This window comes from Poecile atricapillus, chromosome 3, assembly GCF_030490865.1.
Source record: "Poecile atricapillus isolate bPoeAtr1 chromosome 3, bPoeAtr1.hap1, whole genome shotgun sequence".
Lineage (NCBI taxonomy): Eukaryota > Metazoa > Chordata > Aves > Passeriformes > Paridae > Poecile > Poecile atricapillus.
The window spans coordinates 25,082,444-25,100,985 of NC_081251.1; the positions used below are offsets into that span (position 1 = coordinate 25,082,444).

At 35.4% G+C, this 18,542-nt stretch overlaps 1 protein-coding gene across 1 annotated transcript in view; it reads right to left on the reverse strand.

Annotated features, from left to right (window-relative positions):
- COL21A1 (collagen type XXI alpha 1 chain) overlaps positions 1-18,542 on the reverse strand; it is a 94,484-nt gene that overhangs the window by 45,247 nt on the left and 30,695 nt on the right. Inside the window, exons 4-11 of the mRNA XM_058835305.1 lie at positions 17,762-17,930; positions 17,424-17,640; positions 15,922-16,095; positions 14,909-14,986; positions 11,225-11,233; positions 9,691-9,774; positions 7,509-7,571; positions 194-247 (exon numbers count right to left, since the gene is read on the reverse strand). Of these exons, the coding sequence (XP_058691288.1) occupies positions 194-247; positions 7,509-7,571; positions 9,691-9,774; positions 11,225-11,233; positions 14,909-14,986; positions 15,922-16,095; positions 17,424-17,640; positions 17,762-17,930 (848 nt within the window). The remainder of the gene's footprint in view (positions 1-193; positions 248-7,508; positions 7,572-9,690; positions 9,775-11,224; positions 11,234-14,908; positions 14,987-15,921; positions 16,096-17,423; positions 17,641-17,761; positions 17,931-18,542) is intronic.

An 18,542-nucleotide genomic window follows, 5' to 3' on the forward strand; every position in this document is an offset into this window, starting at 1 on the left:
TCTAATTGTCAGCCTACCTACAAACCCCAAAGCCATGTGAATTTCAAAGCAATTCACGCAAGGATGGCCCCTGATTTCATGACACCCCTTGAGCCCTCTTCATTTCCCACACCTCAACTCTCAATGACAAAGAGAGAGACTTGGCAGGATTTGTGTCAGATACTCAAATTCTAGGAATGAAACAGAAACTCACTTGAATACCTGGAGTTCCTGGGATACCTGGAGTTCCTGCTGATCCCTGGTATCCCTAAAGAAAAGAACCAAGACTTGTGACTTTTCAGAAACAACATACACAAATTTCCAAACATCTATTTAGAAAAAAAATCCTCCTGCTTACTAGAGAACTTTTGTCACAACCCTATAATTTTAGGTCACAGTTTTTATCAACTTTAGCTATCACAATCATACATTTTGGATTTAGATTTCAGCTTTCAAAGCTTTCATATCTGCAGCTGAAGCTCTCAGCCTCCAGACTTTAGCTAAAACCAGTTATTTTAGAATTGTTACACAAAAGCATAACAAGCATATTGTTTTATTTTCCACTGAAAAAAAAATTAATCCACATATGTAGACATATTTTTTCTCTCTCTCTCTCTTAAGAAAAATATCTGAAATATGCCTAGACTTTTAAAGGCTTCTATCCAGTTACAGAAATAAGGTTTAACAAACAAGGTATGTTCTAATACATTATGCGGCTACTTTATAATATTTCTACGTAACAAAAATTCCATTCTTGATACTAAGCACTTAGCTATGAACTCGAATGTATGTAACAGGCTATACAAATAAATAAAATAATTTAAATGATCAGGACTACAGAAAGAATTACTAAATAATTCATGAGTTAGAAAGAGAATCTCAGGAATGCTTTACTAGAAATCAACATTGGCAGAACAAGAGAACCTTTACAGAAACCAAAATATATGTCTATGTTTAGGTAGATTTGATTCAATTAGTACAGCAAAGACAGACAGTTTTCATGCAAAATTTGTACGGGCTTTAAAGAATCCCTTAAAGAGAGGCAAGTTACTTAAAAATAAGAATTTCACATAGCTCATTTAAAAGCATGTCCTTGCAGTGGACAAAATGAGATACCAAGAGGATTTTTTTGAGAAAACATATAAAACAGGAAGAGAAATTGTTCTACAATATTCTGAGGCTATTTGGTTCAGACATTTCAATAGGCAGACAAAACTAAATTTGATAAATCCCATTAAACGGGCTATCCAATTTCAAATACCCTAAATCTGATCTTGATTTGAACTGAAAAAAGCAATAATTCTATTTCCAAATGGGTTTCAAGGTGATTTCCACACTGGTAAGAAGGAGTACAAAGGAGACAATCTCTTTGTCTGATTTCTTCTTTGAATCAGTCAGAGCTTCCTAGGAATAATAAACAGAGCTAAAATTATTTGCTGGGTTAGATACAAGAGAGTCCTTGCTGTGCCCTCTTCCCAAAAGACATTTGAGCAGTTGCCCGATGAGCCAGCTGGTAATGTTTAATATAGAAATAAACAGAATTCTAGGTCTCTGTCATACATGGATCCTTTATCAAGAATTTTACTTTTAGTGCTCAAGGCAATTCTAGCAAAATCAGCTTTAACTGTAGATGGTATAGTATCCCCAGAGTGCTTACAGGCATCCTGGGTAGCTGAACAATTCACCAAATCAAAAAATGCCTCTAAAAGTTTATCCATCTTTTTCTTCTCAAAAACAAAACCAAAAAATTGCTATGATTTTCTATAGGATATAATTCTATACAAATAAAACTTTATTTCATAATTTAGATCTCTGTAATGCAATTTCCCTTCTCCCTCTAACTGAGCAGGGGAAGAAGTAGAAGAGGACAATTTCCTGGCTGAACTGAATTTCAAAATCAGAAGATGAATGGAGGACAACAGAACAGTTTCCAGCTTAAAAACCTGAATATTTAACTCAGAGCTAAATATTGTAATGTGATTTCAATACAAATCAAACACATTGTCAATGTGTTCTTTTAATGGAAAGCTGGAAGGGAGAAGATTCAAAAGGAAATCCACAGAAAGTCACAAAAGTTAGAATCACTATCTGGTACAAATAACATAGCAATTGCTTGGGCAAGTTAAAAAACACCTTCTATAAAATAAAAAAAAAACAAACCCCAAGTTTCATAAAAAATACTCATATATTTGTATCACTACTCCTTTTGCAGTATGAATCATCAATCTACATCCTAATGCCAACATATTTTTTGCACTAAAGTCAGCTTAAATCCTCTTTCCCTAATCACAAAGCCTTCAGTAGGAGTACTTGTGTGACATATATACGTAACTGCAGGAATAGCAGAGCCATAGCTGCCGTTTTATGTAAAGGGGACAGAAGTGAAAATTCCCTTTTCAACTGATGAGTTCAGGACTGAAGGTTCTCTTTCCAGTAGGGTGAACACACTAATGAACCCTTCAAAAGACACACAAATAGTATGAAAAGTATTATAGTTAACTCTGAGTTTGATACTCAGTTTAGAATCCAGTTGCCTAAATATAGGCAGCTCCTGCCATTTGAGACTCCTAAGACACTCACACAGTGTTAGAAGACAGTGGAACAAATATTTGGGAGGCATTAATTGTCTTGCAGTGTGGGAAAGACAAAATACCTTTACAGCATAAAAAATCCCATACTTTTTGTGGTATATTAGTTAAATAGCTGTTGACTATTATGAGAATTCAGACACCCTGTGTCTCTGTACCCATTTAAATACTAAATGTATGTGTCTTAAAGTGAATCCCACCTACATATAACATTTCATCAATGTTGTCAGTCAGCACTAATTTAAAGAAAATGGCAATTCTAAGGAAAAAGATTGAACACATTTCTTAGGTCAAAGAACTTATATAACAGCCACCAAAAGTTACCAACACTGTCATCATACTTATTAGAAAAAGAAACTTAGTTTGCCTATAAGTGAAAAAATTGAGCAAGGACATATGATGAGTATTAGTTCCAAAGAACACTGGGTACAATAGCAGAGGAAGCCTCAGAAGTGTATCTTCAATGCATTTGCACGTCTAAAGGACAAAAGTTCAGACAGCTTTCAGAAGCACATCCCATCTGATAGGGACGTAACAAAAATAAAAGAGAGGATGTATGGATAAGGCAATGAGAACTGCACTGCACACTCCTGTAATGGAAAGCTTTTGGAGTCAATTAACAACATCAACAACAAAGGTATGAACACAGGACTGCTTGGGAAAGACAAAGGGAGAAGTAAGCAAGCTCAATTTGGCTAGGAAGGAACCAGAAATCAACAGTAATGGTCTAAAGATATTCAAGGACTGTAAATACTAAGTAAAAAGAACTATTTATGGTGATGTAACTAAGCATAATGGAATTCAACTGCAAAAGGAAAGTTTAACTTGGTGTTAGGAAAACACCCTGAAAGGTCTTCAGACCTCTTGTGGTAGTTTCTTGCAGAAAATTTTTAAAGCACATATATCTAAAGCATTACAAGACAAGTCTTCAAACTCTTTTTATAAAATACATTACATCTTAAAGAACAGAAATTGTTGTAACTATGCAGACATGTATCCATGTTTATTATTTCTGCATTTCATTACACTTTCCTCCATTAGCTACTCCATCATCTGCCAAGGCTTTCATAATTCAGAGCCCTTAGCAGTATATTTTACCTAAACACAATGTTCTCAAATAGCACAGAGAAAAAAAAAAACCAACAAGATCATTAAATAAAAGATTGTAAATCCAACTTTAAAAGTTCCCAAGCTTCAGGCTATTGGGAGATAGGATGATGTACCAAGGGAGTCTAACTTCCTGCTAACTGTTTAGAGGTTCATCCTTATCATATCCTCTGCCTTTGGCAGCTGCTGCAGGTAGTGATGTGGTGTTTTGTCTGAACTCCACAGCTGTCTCTGCAGCACAAGCCAGCGCCAGGCATCGCCCTGATTCCAGACTTGTAGGTCTCAGGGAAGGCATTACATGACTGTATCAGAACAGAGCAGAAAGATTTCCTCTAACAATAAAAAGGCCACAGTATTACTGAAGAATACGTATTTTCCTGGAATTGAGAGCAGCAGTTCACAGCTGAATTATCAACTCTGTCTATGAAAGTTTTCTGAGAAAAGTAGCTGTAGAGTTTATAACTACTTAAATCTCAGTCAAGCCATCCAGTAGCACAGGGAATTCTATATATATGTGAAACTATTACCCATTTTTATTCCAAAAGTATTGTTGAAATAGCTCATCATTGCTATTATAGTAAGTACATCATAAAAGATCTGGCCTCCAGTTGGTCACCAAATATTAGTCTAGGTAATACAGCTGTAATAATGTTCTATAATCTTTTAAAACATATATTGGAATGATCAGAAATTACTTATTATGCGAGGCTTTTGATACCTTATGAACTCCATATCTGCTTGTATCAGTAGTCTCACAATATTTTTTTTGTAAAATGCTTATTTTTTCTCATTTCTTATTTTATTTTCTTGTACATACTGTAAAGGTAAGGCAAATTGTTCCTAACTTTCATGAGTGAAACTAGATGGAATACTTGAAAATTGTCCAGATTAGCTAGCTGCATGGTTCATAGTTCAAAATTGACAAATGGGTGGATTTTTAAAATTTCTGTCAACAGACTGATAACCTATCACCTCAATTAACCACAAGTGATCACTGCATATATTCTGATAATTTATTTTTTCCTTTAAATTGAGTTTTTCCCCACTACATACAAAGCATCCTTTGGAATAAAAAAATGGTTTTGTAACCACACAGTTAGGCTGCTGAGTGCTTCCAGGACCAGCAATCACTCCAACTGCTTCTTTCTGATTAATAATGTTCATGAAAATGAATTCCATTTGAGACTCAAATATTGTTTTTTATCCTTGCACTTATTTATCAGTGCTTTTCTCTTGACTAGAAAGTTTAATAATTTCAGGTTCTAAATTCTATTTTATTATTGAAAAAATTTATTTTCATTTTTTATGCTTCTCCCTTTCACACTTTTTTACAGTTCCTTTAATTGATCTTTTCTGTATGTATCAGAACATAAACAGAAGTGGCAATTAAGGGAAAAAACAAAGATACTCTAAACAAAACTAATAAAAATAACATTTATGAAATTATGAAAATAAGTCATGTTATGTTCACTTCCCCAAATATTAGAGTAAACAATTTTACTGGATAACACCAGGTAAACAATTATGTTCTGGTAAGACTGACAGTATTAATAGGAATTGTTTTCAATTTTTCTGGACTAAAACTAACATTAAGTATTAGAACAATCTACCCAGCCCACAAACAAACTAAATTTTATTATATGTTTTACTCTAAAATCAGTTTCATATAGTAATATAAATGCATGCCTAAAACCTTTCTCAGAGGAAGAAACATTTTGTTGACCAGTTATACTCTTCCAAGAAAATTAATAACAGATAGGCAAACTGGAAAGACTTTAGAGAAGAACATAAAAATGTGCTTGGGAACAGAAAAGACTGACTTTTCAGGAAAAGCTTTTCATGCAAAAGCCATTTGATTAAACAAGACTGACTACACAACTACCTGTAAGCCTATGGTGCTGTCTGAATTAAAAGTTTGTTTCTCAGAGCTTCCCAGGACATAAAACTAAAAAGATTCATATGAGCGAAGTTTCCTCAAACAAAAAAAATCACTGACAGTACAGAAAATGTGTTAGTCATATTAGCAAACAAATAAGTAAAATAGAAAGAAAAAGACAGAGAGAGGAATCTGTTTTTCTGTAGAGTGGATCTAAAGGGTCTCTCACCATTCACAGCTAAAAGGTTGCCTGGAATGCACCCAAGGACTGTAAGGAAAAATAATGTACTGGCAAAAGGTGCAGATGATCTAATTGTTTTGCAATTATGTCTTCACAAAGAACAAGTGCAAAAACTACAACTGATATTTCAGAAACATTCCTCAGTTAATAAAGCTACAGGATTTAGCTGCAAGCACTTCAAGTAAGTTCTTCAGCAAAGTGATACAATTTCTCCTGTAGTGGAGCTTTTTGATTTTCATTCTGAAATACTCTGGTAATCTTTTTTATGTTCAGAGAATGCCCATCTATGCACATTATGACTCATTTGCAGAAAAAAAATAAGCTATAACTGCCAGATTACAAAATTATAGTAGGTCTACAGTATCAATCTATTTCTCCTTCATTATTCCTGCTGTTACAAATGCCAGTGTTTATAGGAAGATAAATAGCCTTAAAGTGGAAATCTGTTCAATGAAGTATAAGAGTCATAACAATTTCTATAACAATGCTCTTGTAGCTGACCAGATGCTTAAGAAATGAAGTCTTAATCTATTTGTTTAAAGAGAGAAGAGAAACTGCTATTTCCCTACCAATATCCAGTCGATTCTGCCTTCATTAAAGCTTACATGATATCTCTTTACTTTTCTTTGAAAAGTATCAGACTTAGCTGAAGTAAAGGCAGCTCTGCTATGCTTATCAATATTTCAAATCTGTTTCCAGAAATCAGCGTGGTCAGACTGTGATGGACACCTTCTCCCACGCAAGCCCATGTTCAGTTTGTATACCTGTCTTTTATAGGAGATCAGAACTGCTCTTCATAAGCTTAAGAACCACCAATTATCAATTGAAAAGTTATTCTGATTAAATACACTTCCCCATCTTAGAATACTTTAAAACCTGTATTTTCAGGATTGTCGAAAATCAAAATGCAGTATTTTAAAGCACTGATAGTTTCAATTGAGATTGGCTTCTCTAGCTCTGGTTCAAAAAAACCCTAAATTTAATAGCTACCAAAAGCTGTTTAAGAGCAAAAGTATAAAAACATTTTATATCACATTTCCTTGTGGGACTGATGAAAATTCATGCACACACTGCTCATCTGGACCATGAGGGTTAACCATGCTCCTAGAAGTCCTATATTTTAAAACAGAGAAATCTTCAATTTTTAGAAACTATTACATTTTTTGTTTTCAGCATCTATTTTCTTCCTGTTAAACTAACTCTGCTTACAAATGGAATAGCCAGATATATGAACCAGTTTGGAACTAAAAAATATTTATATTTTTAACATTTTACATGTGTATCTACATATTTTGGTGGACTACTTGTAGGTAGCTTACAGAGAAATTATATGAACCAAGGAGCAAGCCCTAAAAAAAATGGATAGGATTTCAAGCGACTCAAAGTGCTTTCTAGTGAACAAATTCTTAAGGAATAAAGACTGAAGGTAGCAACATAACTGCAGCAAAGTAATGCAAAGACCAACAGGAGCACTCATAACCTGTTCTCTGCTTTAGAACAGTACCCAACTCTAATATTTACAGTATTTTACCTTGAAACAAAAGTTATGTGATTGACATATTCATACAACAATTACATATAGATAGTGCTTAAATGACATTCACAATTTCAAATGTAGACAAAATCATCTAAATTTCAAAAATCTGGTATCAGTGTTCCATGTTCTTTCTCCTGTTAGTTTTACATTTACAATATATGACTAAGGTTTAGTACTCACAGGCTTACCATCTGGACCAGGCAGACCAGGATAACCATGATTCCCAGGCTGTCCAGGGTCACCCTGTGGAGAAGCAACACATGAACACACAAAATACATAAGCATTTTAAAACTGTTAAGATAATTTTATCTTTTTTTTATATATATATATATATATATATATTTTATTATATTTACCTACAAGTCCAGAGACCTACTATTGAGAAGCAATTCCTACAGTGAAAAAGAACTCATTTTGGCAGGAGGGGGAAATTCTCCCCAACTTCTTGGGCAGTACTTGGACAAGTGAGTCCACACTTGGTTACAGCACAAGTTTGACCCATCAACTTAAAAGCTTTCTAGTCCCTTAACACTTTAATGAACAGAAATAGAAACACTTTTTATCAAATAATCTTTAATAAAACTTCATTAATGAAGCAGCTCTTTTCTGAAGAAATCTCTCACTGGCCTTAGCTGAACCTAATTCTGAAGATAAGAGCAATAAAGGAAAGAGCCAGGATTAAAACATGCAAAATAATTAACTCCTCTCCACACATCAATTGCTGTCGAAAAAAGATACTTTTTACATTTCGTCTTAAAGGTCCTTTGCAATTACTTTGATAATCACTGTTACAATCAGATTAAAGTAAAAGAAACGTTGCTTGCCACAGCTTCATGTTCATGTCCTCTTTCATGAGAGAAAGCAGGAACTTAACATCCTACTCAGTATACCCTCCTAGAGTATTGACTGTCTCTGTTTATTTTACTAACAGCTTTGATTTGAACTCAGCAAATTCCAGTAAGACTTGATCTCTAAATCCTTTTACTTCTGCAGGAGTGTTAAAGCAGGTACTTATTTCTTCAGCCTGAACCATCAACAGACCTGTGGGGCAGTTACAACTGCAGAATTGTTATAAATAGGAAAATGAACATTAGAAGGGAAAGAGGAAACTAGCTTTCAATGTGACTGTGAAAAAACATTGTTTCACATATAAACCACAGAAGTGTAATGCTGAACTAAGTGGAAGAGAATATAGAATAATGTATATTTTAACAAGCAAAACAGTAATCATTTGCTAAATTAGTAGTAAGTTACCCAGGATAATTGTTGTTCAAATTAAGAAGTCCAGGTTTGGGATTTGAGCTAAAAAGAAATTTGTTTTCAAATATACCATTTAACTGTGAAATTTTGTGGTTTTAACTTGAAAAGCTCAAAATATCAGTTACTTGTATTTTGAAATCTCTTTGATTTAATTCAATTTCTTCTACTCCATTAATATCACAAACACAAAAATTAAGTTTAAATTCATATGGTTCTAGAGTCCAGTATACAAAACTTAATAAATACTATAACTGAGATAACCTATTCAACCATAAATTGGCTTCCTTTTCACTTTCTGCAGCCTTTTGTGTTAGGCACCATCTTGTCACCTGTACTACTCAATTAATCCCAAAAAAAAATTACAGTGTACTGTAGCTGAAAAACTGCACATAAGGCAATAGGTATAGGTCATCTGAGTTCTGGAATTCCATAATCCTTTCTTCCTTTAGAAGAAGTTGTTTTCAGTTCTTTTAAAATTATAAGTACTTCATTCTCTCTCCCTCCTTTTTTCTCTGATATAGTAAAAAGAGAATAAAAAAGGTAAAAGACCACAGAAATTCAATTTACATGAAACGATAATGATAATCTTTGTGTTGCAGATTTCAATTCCCTGATCAGAAACTTTTTCCACTGTATCAAGAAGCCCTATGATTTGAGGTAGTTACAGCATGCTGTAACCTCTTTTATGATAACAGAGATTTTTATTCATTTGCTTAATGCAAGAAAAGTGATTTGGGGTTTTCTTGTCTGCACTTATAAAACATTCCGTAAACACTGCTTAGCACAGTTATTGAGAAAGGTACTAAAGCATATACTGGGGATTTGAGTTTCCCATATAAGACTTCTGCAACTGAAGTCTAATTCTCAGTTTAGTTCTACAAAAACACAGAAAGGAGGTCATCAGCATAGCTAATGTGCAACTCTCCCAGTAAGCATCTAGTTCATTCTCTTACAAAGAAGGAAGAAACCCTCCTCTTCATTAAAAGACTTTTGTTGGAAAATCATTTCATCCTCAAACAATTAACAGTGCAACATCATTTGCTGAAGAGTAGCAGGGAAACACAGGTCATATACACTCAACAAGACAGAACAGAGACTTACTTTGGGGCCTGGAGGTCCTTGCTTTCCTGGTGGGCATATGCAGGGGGCAGGTGTTGAGCCTACGTCACTGGGACCATTCATGCACTACCAAGAGTGAAAGCAGCCATCAGCACACATGCCAAAGGCAGCCAACAAACATCGGAACACTACGTGATGCTGACTTTCCTTAGGCTGCCTTTCACTTAGGTCTTGGCATTCACTCCCTTGTTCCGCTGGAACTTCTGCTCATCTGAATATTGCCCTCCAGCTACTTTTCATGCACAAAATCATTTTATCCAGAATAAAAATTTTAAAAAGTAAGTACTGATACTGGGCTGATACCTGTAGCTTTGTTTATTCACAAATATTTGGCCGTATAGTTTGATAATTTTAAATCTTGCAACATGAAAGTTGCTTCTCCTAGCTAATCTACAGAATTTAAAGTGTGATCAATTCTCAAATATAACAATTTAATTAAAAAATATGTGGAATGATGTAATCCATAATATGTATAGCGTAACGATCCCAACCATTGGCATGCTATCATATGTAGTGAAAAGAAGTTAAACCCCAAGTCTCCTACCTCCTACCTCCTAGGCATGTGTTCCTTCCACTATGAAGCTACTTGAGGAGAGGCAGGACTCTGCTGCTGCCACTGACTCCTAGAGGTCACTAGTCCTGGTCCCAAGAGTGCCCATCCTACAAAGACCATTAGATAACCTCCACCAAACCATGCTCCCTGCAGCACTAAACACTAAACGTGGCAGATCACATAAACCTCTAGAATTTCCTTCTGGTTTTGTGATATTTACTTCTCACCATTAAGCCTCACATGAAACCTCAGTGCTTTATTCAGGCAGGAAATGGGAGAGTTACTAAATCAAGTACATCTGTACTAAATCTGTATGTTGAAATTAGATTCAGTAAATTCTTTTTCACCCATCAACTCTAACCCAGAAAGTTCTTAGACCTATGAAAAGGCAAAAATTTATTAATCCAAACAAAAAAAAAATATTTTTTTATTAATTATCTAAAACTTTCCACAGTACTTTACTCTTATTTTCTAGAATAATGACACCTTTTAAGATGTTTCTTGAATGGAATTATTCTTCAGAGTCAAATGATTGATCAAAATACAAACTATGTTTCCTTTGCAATGGTACTAGTTGGGAGTTACAGGTAAGGTTAGGGAAGTCTAAGGGTTAGTTAAGTCTTCAGATAAGCTCCTGCTCAGGGAGTTCCCACCAGCACAATGCAGGTAACAGCTACCTGACCATGCAGATCCCCCATTCCCTTGCAAACAGCAGCAATTGAATTGAACTGGGGGAAAAATCAGACCATTTATCCTAATGAACATGTGTTTTTTCAGAAAAATTATTTTTAATTTGTCTACTGACTAGAGTTCAAGCAAGGGAAGCCCAGCACTCTTATGCGTAGCAAATCTTTGTCCCCTTTTGAAAAAAAAGTGAGTATATATTACCTAGAATATTAAGAAGCTTATAAAAAGTCAAATACTACCTTAAACTGAGTTCGAGTAGCTTAGGATCAAGCCTACCTCTCCATTCTGAAACAAGAAGAAACACAGTTTGAGAGTACAGCAATATTTCTAAAAAGAAAATCCATTCATTCTGAAACACTATCAAAACCAATCATAACTTCTGAAATGTAACTGTCAAGAAATTGTAATTCAAATGTTTAGACTTTCTGAGACTTATGTGCAGATGCTATTAATGCATATGAAATTAATTTAGTTAACTGTGTTTAAGGGTCTATCAATAGGAGTTATCAATAGGAGTAGCAATTTTTAAAAGGTAATGGCAGAATTAATACTAAACCATGTCAGTATTTACACACTAAATATTTAGATTTTGGTCAAACCTTTTACCAGAAGTAACTTCTCATCAAAAATATCCTCTGCTTGTTCATTCATGTCAGAGAATGTACCAAAATATTTCTGAAATCTCTGCCTGAATCCAGCATCTGGGAAAACACAGAGCAGCACAGAAGCAAGGCTGCCTTTTTCTAGCTTTCCTGTGACTGCATTAGACTCTGCTATCAACTGATTTTTGTTCCAGTATCTGCAACACCACAGAACAATCCAACCCCAAATACTTCAGCAGTGCAACCATGAAATTGTCTCTCTTAATAGTATAGTAGGCACCATTAGCTGCACTGTCCACAGGAACATTCTAATGCATGTAGTCACTGCAGATTTCATACACAGAATGATGCCTATAGAGTCTGACCTGGAACAGAGGTTAGACAGAGTTAAAGGAATAAAGTAGGTATTTATTAAAAGGCCTTTAAAGGGCACACCTTGGGTGGTACAAGAGCCTGGCCGTGGCTCTGCCCAAGGTGGATCCAAGTTGGATGCAAAACTATAAAAGGCCTAGCATGTTCTAACTCAAAATATTTGTCCTCACATATATGAGATATCAGGCTTGATATGAACTTCTTATCAAAGCCACGAAATTCAAGCCATGTCTCATCATTGTCTAGTTCATACATTGGCCACATATTATCTGAGAAACTGGTAAGTCTCAATTTAAAAATCAAAAATTCTCCACTGGTCAATCCTCCCCAGTTTTTCAATACTAACCCTAAAGGGCTGGAATTTTGCTATTGTACTCACAGGAGAATACACACCCCACCTTAACACTTATGAGTAAGTAACCAGGGAAAGACAGAGAGCAAGCACGAATGAGTAAGAGATGGGATTAGGACTCCAAACCTTGAGAGCAGCAGCGCTGGAGCTAACCTGCTGCACCACCGCTGGCCTCAGGCCAACACTCACCACTCCAGTGCTGGAGCTCTGCTACTTCAGAGAACACCCTCTCCCACTCCAGCAGAAGAGATGGAGAGCAAAAGCAGCTCCGCCTGGACCCCCTAGGGTCCTTCCACACTAAACAAAACTACAAGAGATCTCTTAACACCTAACTCAGGTGCTGGAACAGAATACCACCTTTATTCACTTACTCGCATGCCTCTGTGCCAGACCCGAGGATTCTTGGGCTCTGACACCTTCTGGACCGCAGCTAGGCCTCTCTGGGAGTGCCAGCAGGAGTGAGGGGGCAGGAGCCAGGTGTTCCTCTGGTCCAGGGGGTTTTCCAGATGCCTTCGGTCCCTTTGCAGGGTGCCAGAACTGATGTGCTGGATGAGCTTGAAGTCCCCCCGGGGTTGTGCCGGGACAGGCCGCACACCCGCCCGCCGCCGCTCACGGTGCCGGGGGAGGCCCCGCTCGGCCGCAGCCCCCGGGCCGCAGGCAGAGACCATAGGGAGCGAACGCGGCAGTCCCGAGAGCACAGCCCACCAACATAGCGCCCACACTTTGATAAGAAGCTAATATCAAGCCTGATATCTCATATACGTGAGGATAAATATTTTGACGAGTTAGAACGTGCTAGGCTTTTTATAGTTTTATCATGTCAGCAATGTCCATATTGTGTCCATCTTGGGTCCACCTTGGGCAGAGCCCCGGCTTGTACAAGGTTCTTGTACCACCCAAGGTGTACCCTTTAAATACCTTTTAATACATACCTACTTTATTCCTCTAAATCTGTCTAGCCTCTGTTCCAGGTCAGCCTCACTAGACATCAGTTCCTTTCCCAGCTTCCTCTGTGTTCAATTTTCAGCCTAAGCAACCCCTAAAGAAAGTTTTCATTTCCTATGGATCATAGAAAGATCATCCTAAAATTACTATGCAGCTAGATATCTCCGGGAAAGGGGATTAATTTGGGCTGTAATTAGTACAAAAAGCCTCTGCTTATTTCAGGAACTCTGACACAACCATACTCTAACAGAATACAACCACAAACCACATATTCCTCCTTGAAGATCATCCAACATTTTTAGTTTCTGAAGGAATCCAGAAGGGTAAATCCATGGGTAAAGTCCAAATTTAATTTACAAAACCAGACAGTGAAACTAAAATGGTGAAAAGCAATCTTTTGGCTTCAACTCCTTGATAAATTGCAGAGAACTTAAGATATGAAACACTTTTTAGTGCTTGCTTTCTTTATGCAAAATATTTTTCACTTGATTACTTTTCATATCCTACTTTTAATTTGTAAAGAGAAAAAAGATATGTGGTGCAGTTAAATGGCCATATACTTTATTTTTTCAATAATTTTACAAGTGTTCCTGCACCTGTTAGTTCTTGAGTCAGAGTTCAGAACAGTTAATAATCCATTCACCTACTTGCTGCTTGATTGAAAGCTGAAAAAGCCCTGATAATGATGCAATCGACACACTGGCCCCAAAGAAAAAGAAAAAAAACCAGACTTGCTGGCAATATGTGCCAGTCTGACAAAAAAAAATCTGGATGCTGGAGGTTCAATGATTCTATTGTCAAACCAGCAAAATGCTACTAAATCGAATCACAACATGAAGAATGTGGGTCTACACAGTAAGACACTGGCACCTGATAATCCTTAGCTGTTTGTTTTAGCCACCAAACAAAGGAGAGTATTTTGAATCTGTATGTTTAAATCAATCTCTTGCTTATGTTTTGAGATGGGAACTGAATGCTTAAATCCTGCACTGTCAGTCACGCCTGGTTTCCAAATCTGTTTGTATATGTTTTACATTGCAGTGCATAATTAACTGTAAGAGGACCAAGAGAGGGCCAAAGGGTCCCCATAAACTTGCTAATTGTGTACATGAATCATGAAGTCTTGATTTTATTTCTGTCTGTACTTAAAATACTTCTTGAAATTGTGGCAACATTTCAAATAATGGGATATTTATCACAGACTTCAGTGATATTTCTCAGCACAGATATTTTTAATGGGAGAAGATGATTTAGATATACAGATTTGCTGGTTATGTACCAAAATTTCACAGATTAAATGTCCTGACAAGTAGCAAGGAATATATCAGAAAAGTTCAAAAGTCATATTTAAAGAATTTTACACTGAAAATACCTATAAGTTTTATTATTCTATAATGCTTAAAATCTGAAATTTTAAGAGAGAATTCTGAGATCCTTCTATACTCATATATACCAAATTTACACCATTACATACCTAAACTAAAACAACTTGTAAAAAACTTTGTGAGAAAATAAGGCTGAAAACAAACAAGGTCTGTGTGACTTGATATTGAAAAGGTAACAAGCATGTGTTTGCATCAGCTGAATCAATGTAGTATAATTTATTTTAAAACTTCATTAAGTCAGCTTTAAACAGTGATATTTTAAAAAATGCCAGTTAGTCCTCAAAAGTTCATGTATCATACTCACAAATCCTGGGATCTCACAGACTGTTTCTCGATTATTTTGCTCTGGGTCACAGTAGATTCGCAGTTTTTGTATATCAAACTGTAATTCAAAACATAAACGACTCTTTAGAGCTCTTAGCATTCACTACAGTTAAAAATCAATTAAGTATACAGAAATATTTTTAGGCTACTCAAAATTATTAATATATGCAAGCAAGTAAAAATACTGTAACAGAATTACTTAAATAAAAAAAATCAAGAATGTTTTAAAAATAACAGAAATCACCATCCATATTCCCTGGGAATTAATCCAAACATATGCAACACAAACTACACTGGCTGCCAATATCATAAAGGAAACAAGATAATAGCACAGGCAAGCCCAACCTCTTTTTTTACCTTAACATATGTGGGAAGATACTTCTACACAGACCTGCTCGTATTAGATATAGCATTAGTAAATTCTGGTGAAGCATCTGACGGCATCCCTAACACTTACATGTTTAGTATACAATATAAATCTTTAAAAAGCATTGCATAAAAACACTGGCATCAGGTAAACAAAAGCTTTTGCCATTCTGCTTTGTCACTACATTCCAAAACAAAATGAAACCACTGTCAGGTTTTCAAGCATAAACTATGATGACTGCAAAGCAAGGAGAAAGAAACTTGACCAAAATTTTCCTCTTTTACCAGCATCACCATCACCTTCCATCACTGATGGAAGGACAGCAGATGCAAATGTCAAGCAGAGGAAATTCCATACTTTGAGACACTGTTTCCCAAATTCAGGCAACCACATTGCGTCATTTTTTTCCTTGGAATCAGTGAGAGCAGTTAAGCATCCATGTCACAGTATACATCACTTGTGCAAAGTCCTCCTGATCTTTATTCTCTCTTAACTATTACAATTTTATATACTAAATCTCAATCTCCTCTAAGTTAGAAGAGTAAGCTCAAGAAAAAAGAAGCCACCAATGCAATGTTAACCTACAACAGAATTACTGAATTATTGTAGTATTAGCATATGCCTACCTGTACCGTTTCCTCCTTTCCAGAATACTTTCCTATTTGGGTTAGGCCGCTGATGTAAATACCTAAAACAGGATGTAATGGCTTTGTTTCAATTTCTTGGCCATCTATATACAAAGTTACAAAGTCTTCTGTTACTAGGAGACGAATTTGATGCCAGCCTTCATCAAACAATGTCTAAGAAAAACAAAGAAAACAGCACTGTTGAAAACAAAATGCCTACAATTTAAATAAACTATAATATTGCACTTCTATAATCAAATTGTTGTTAATGGTCGAGATGATCAAGGCTTCAGGCTTTATATAAAAATAATTCTAAACTACATAGGCAAATAAAGTATTGCCAAATAATATTGTAATTGAAAATATTGCAATTGGTAATAATTGATCCCTATTTCAGAATTATTTTGTAACTCACATAGATGATTATTTTTAATCTATGACCTTGAACATGCTCAAACCTGTATTTGTTAAATATATGCATCCAAAAGTCTGTTTATCAGCAGTGGTATAATGTCTAAAACATTTCAGATCGTCATGGTGAAATAAAATTGGTACTTGTGATAAATTGATAAGTGATAAATTATCCTAAAGGTTTATTAAAGAAAAATGTTCATTATGAATGTATTAATATTTATACTGTGTTTAGAGACACACAGGTCTAAAAAATCCATTACATTATTGTTCTCCATAACAGCAAGTCAAGCATGGAGGAACAAAAACAAACAAACAAAATAACCCACAAAAGTTGTGTTTTCATGGTGAAGTTCATGGATACCTGAGACTTCATGAATAAGATTGATTTGTCTGTGCAGCTCCAAGGAATAGATAAATACAAATTGATTACTAACTTGAAACTGAATTTCCCAACAATTTCCAGTAAATCAAGTTTAACATAGCTTCTTAAAAAACCAAAAAAATATTTTGCCTACTAATAATTATTAAAAGGTAGAGGAAATTTGGAAAGAAAAAGCAAAAACTCTCCATGCAGTAACATAAGAGTAAAATACCTCTCCCTAGAAAAAGCTTAGTAGTTAAGACGCATTCCTTGGATAGGAGTCCTTCCTTCTGTAAGGATTTATATTTAAAAATCCTTCAGCCTGATTTGGAGTAGGGATTTGAATGCAGGACTCTGCTTCCCAGAAAAGTTGAACTCCCTTGGCCATGAAGTGCTCCAGCAGCAAATCTTTCCCAGTCTTTGCTGAATTAGCCCACTCTGTTCACTTAAATAATACTCCCTGTGGCAGGAAGGACAATCTCTGCACATATTCCTGCTACAAATGCAAGAACAGGATCATCCAATCTCCATTCTTCTGTCTCATCTGCAGCTAAGGCAATCTTTCTTAGAAGAGTGGAATACTTCACCGGAAATTATTGAAGAAAGACTGAAAGACAACCTTCAGATTGTACAAGAAAACAATAAAACTAGTTTCCTCAAAGAGGAGAATAGTGGAATAATGGATACTTAAAGATGTAATCCAGCATGATAGTGACATACTCCTTACCTTTACATGAGGTGCAGCAAATGTAATAACTTGTGTGCCATTTATTAAACTTGTTGTAGTGAATGATAGTGTTTTCTCTTCTCCATTAACAGTGACTGCTATCTGTGGTCTCTTATCTAGACTCAGGATTCTCCACAAATCCCATGTCTTTTTTACTTTAAATCTTTGAGTGGAAACAAACACATAGGATGGAGGGAGACCTTCTGGAAACACATTCCTAAATAAGGGGGAAGGGTAGAAAAAACAAGACAGTACTTGAACATTCATATAAACCTTCTCACTTAAAGAAACAAAAAAAACCTTACTGAATATAGAAGCATATTTATAAAATTCAATACCTTGTTAATTCTGAGAGATCAACACGTGAGGTTACTTCATAAGCTTTTGCATTAGTGGCTGATATTTGAATTCTCTTTTTAACTTTTTTCTTCACACCTAATCCTACAAGAATGTCAAACCCTTTTTCATCTCGAGCTGCCACTGGAATTCTTGTTGGACAAACAGATTCTGCAAAGTAATAAAGGCAAGTAAAGTCCAAAATATGACTTAAAACTTCCAAGAAAAGTAGCCTCCCACCCAATTTTTATCTGCCTTTCAAGAAAGAAAAGAGAACTGAGAACTGTCAGTTAAGTACAACATGAGAGAAGTGGTATGCAGGATCCTCAGGGACTTGGAAGCAAGAATATTAAGATGTCATATTTTACTGCAATTACCCTCACATGCCATTTTGAATTTTCACTAATTGTAGTTAAAGTGTATTACAACATCTAGCTAATAAATATATTGAGTTTCATTTCTAAAATTGCATGGTTCCAAAATTATATAAAATTATAGATGTTAATTTCCAAAATGCACTAACAACTTGAATCTCTCTCAACTATAAAATCAGCTGGAAAATGAGCAAAGTTAAAATTATCACTTTTATTTTCATTTTATTTAATTCACAATGGACTCTGAGTTGTTTTGTCTGTTACACTGAAATCTGCTTGAAGTTATTCTCACAGGAAAAATAGTGTGTGATATATTTTCTGTGGAAGCAGAAGTTAGCTGCACATTATTTTGGTTAATAATCTTTAAACAAAATAATCCACACAAAACAGTGGACCTAAGTTGTCTCAA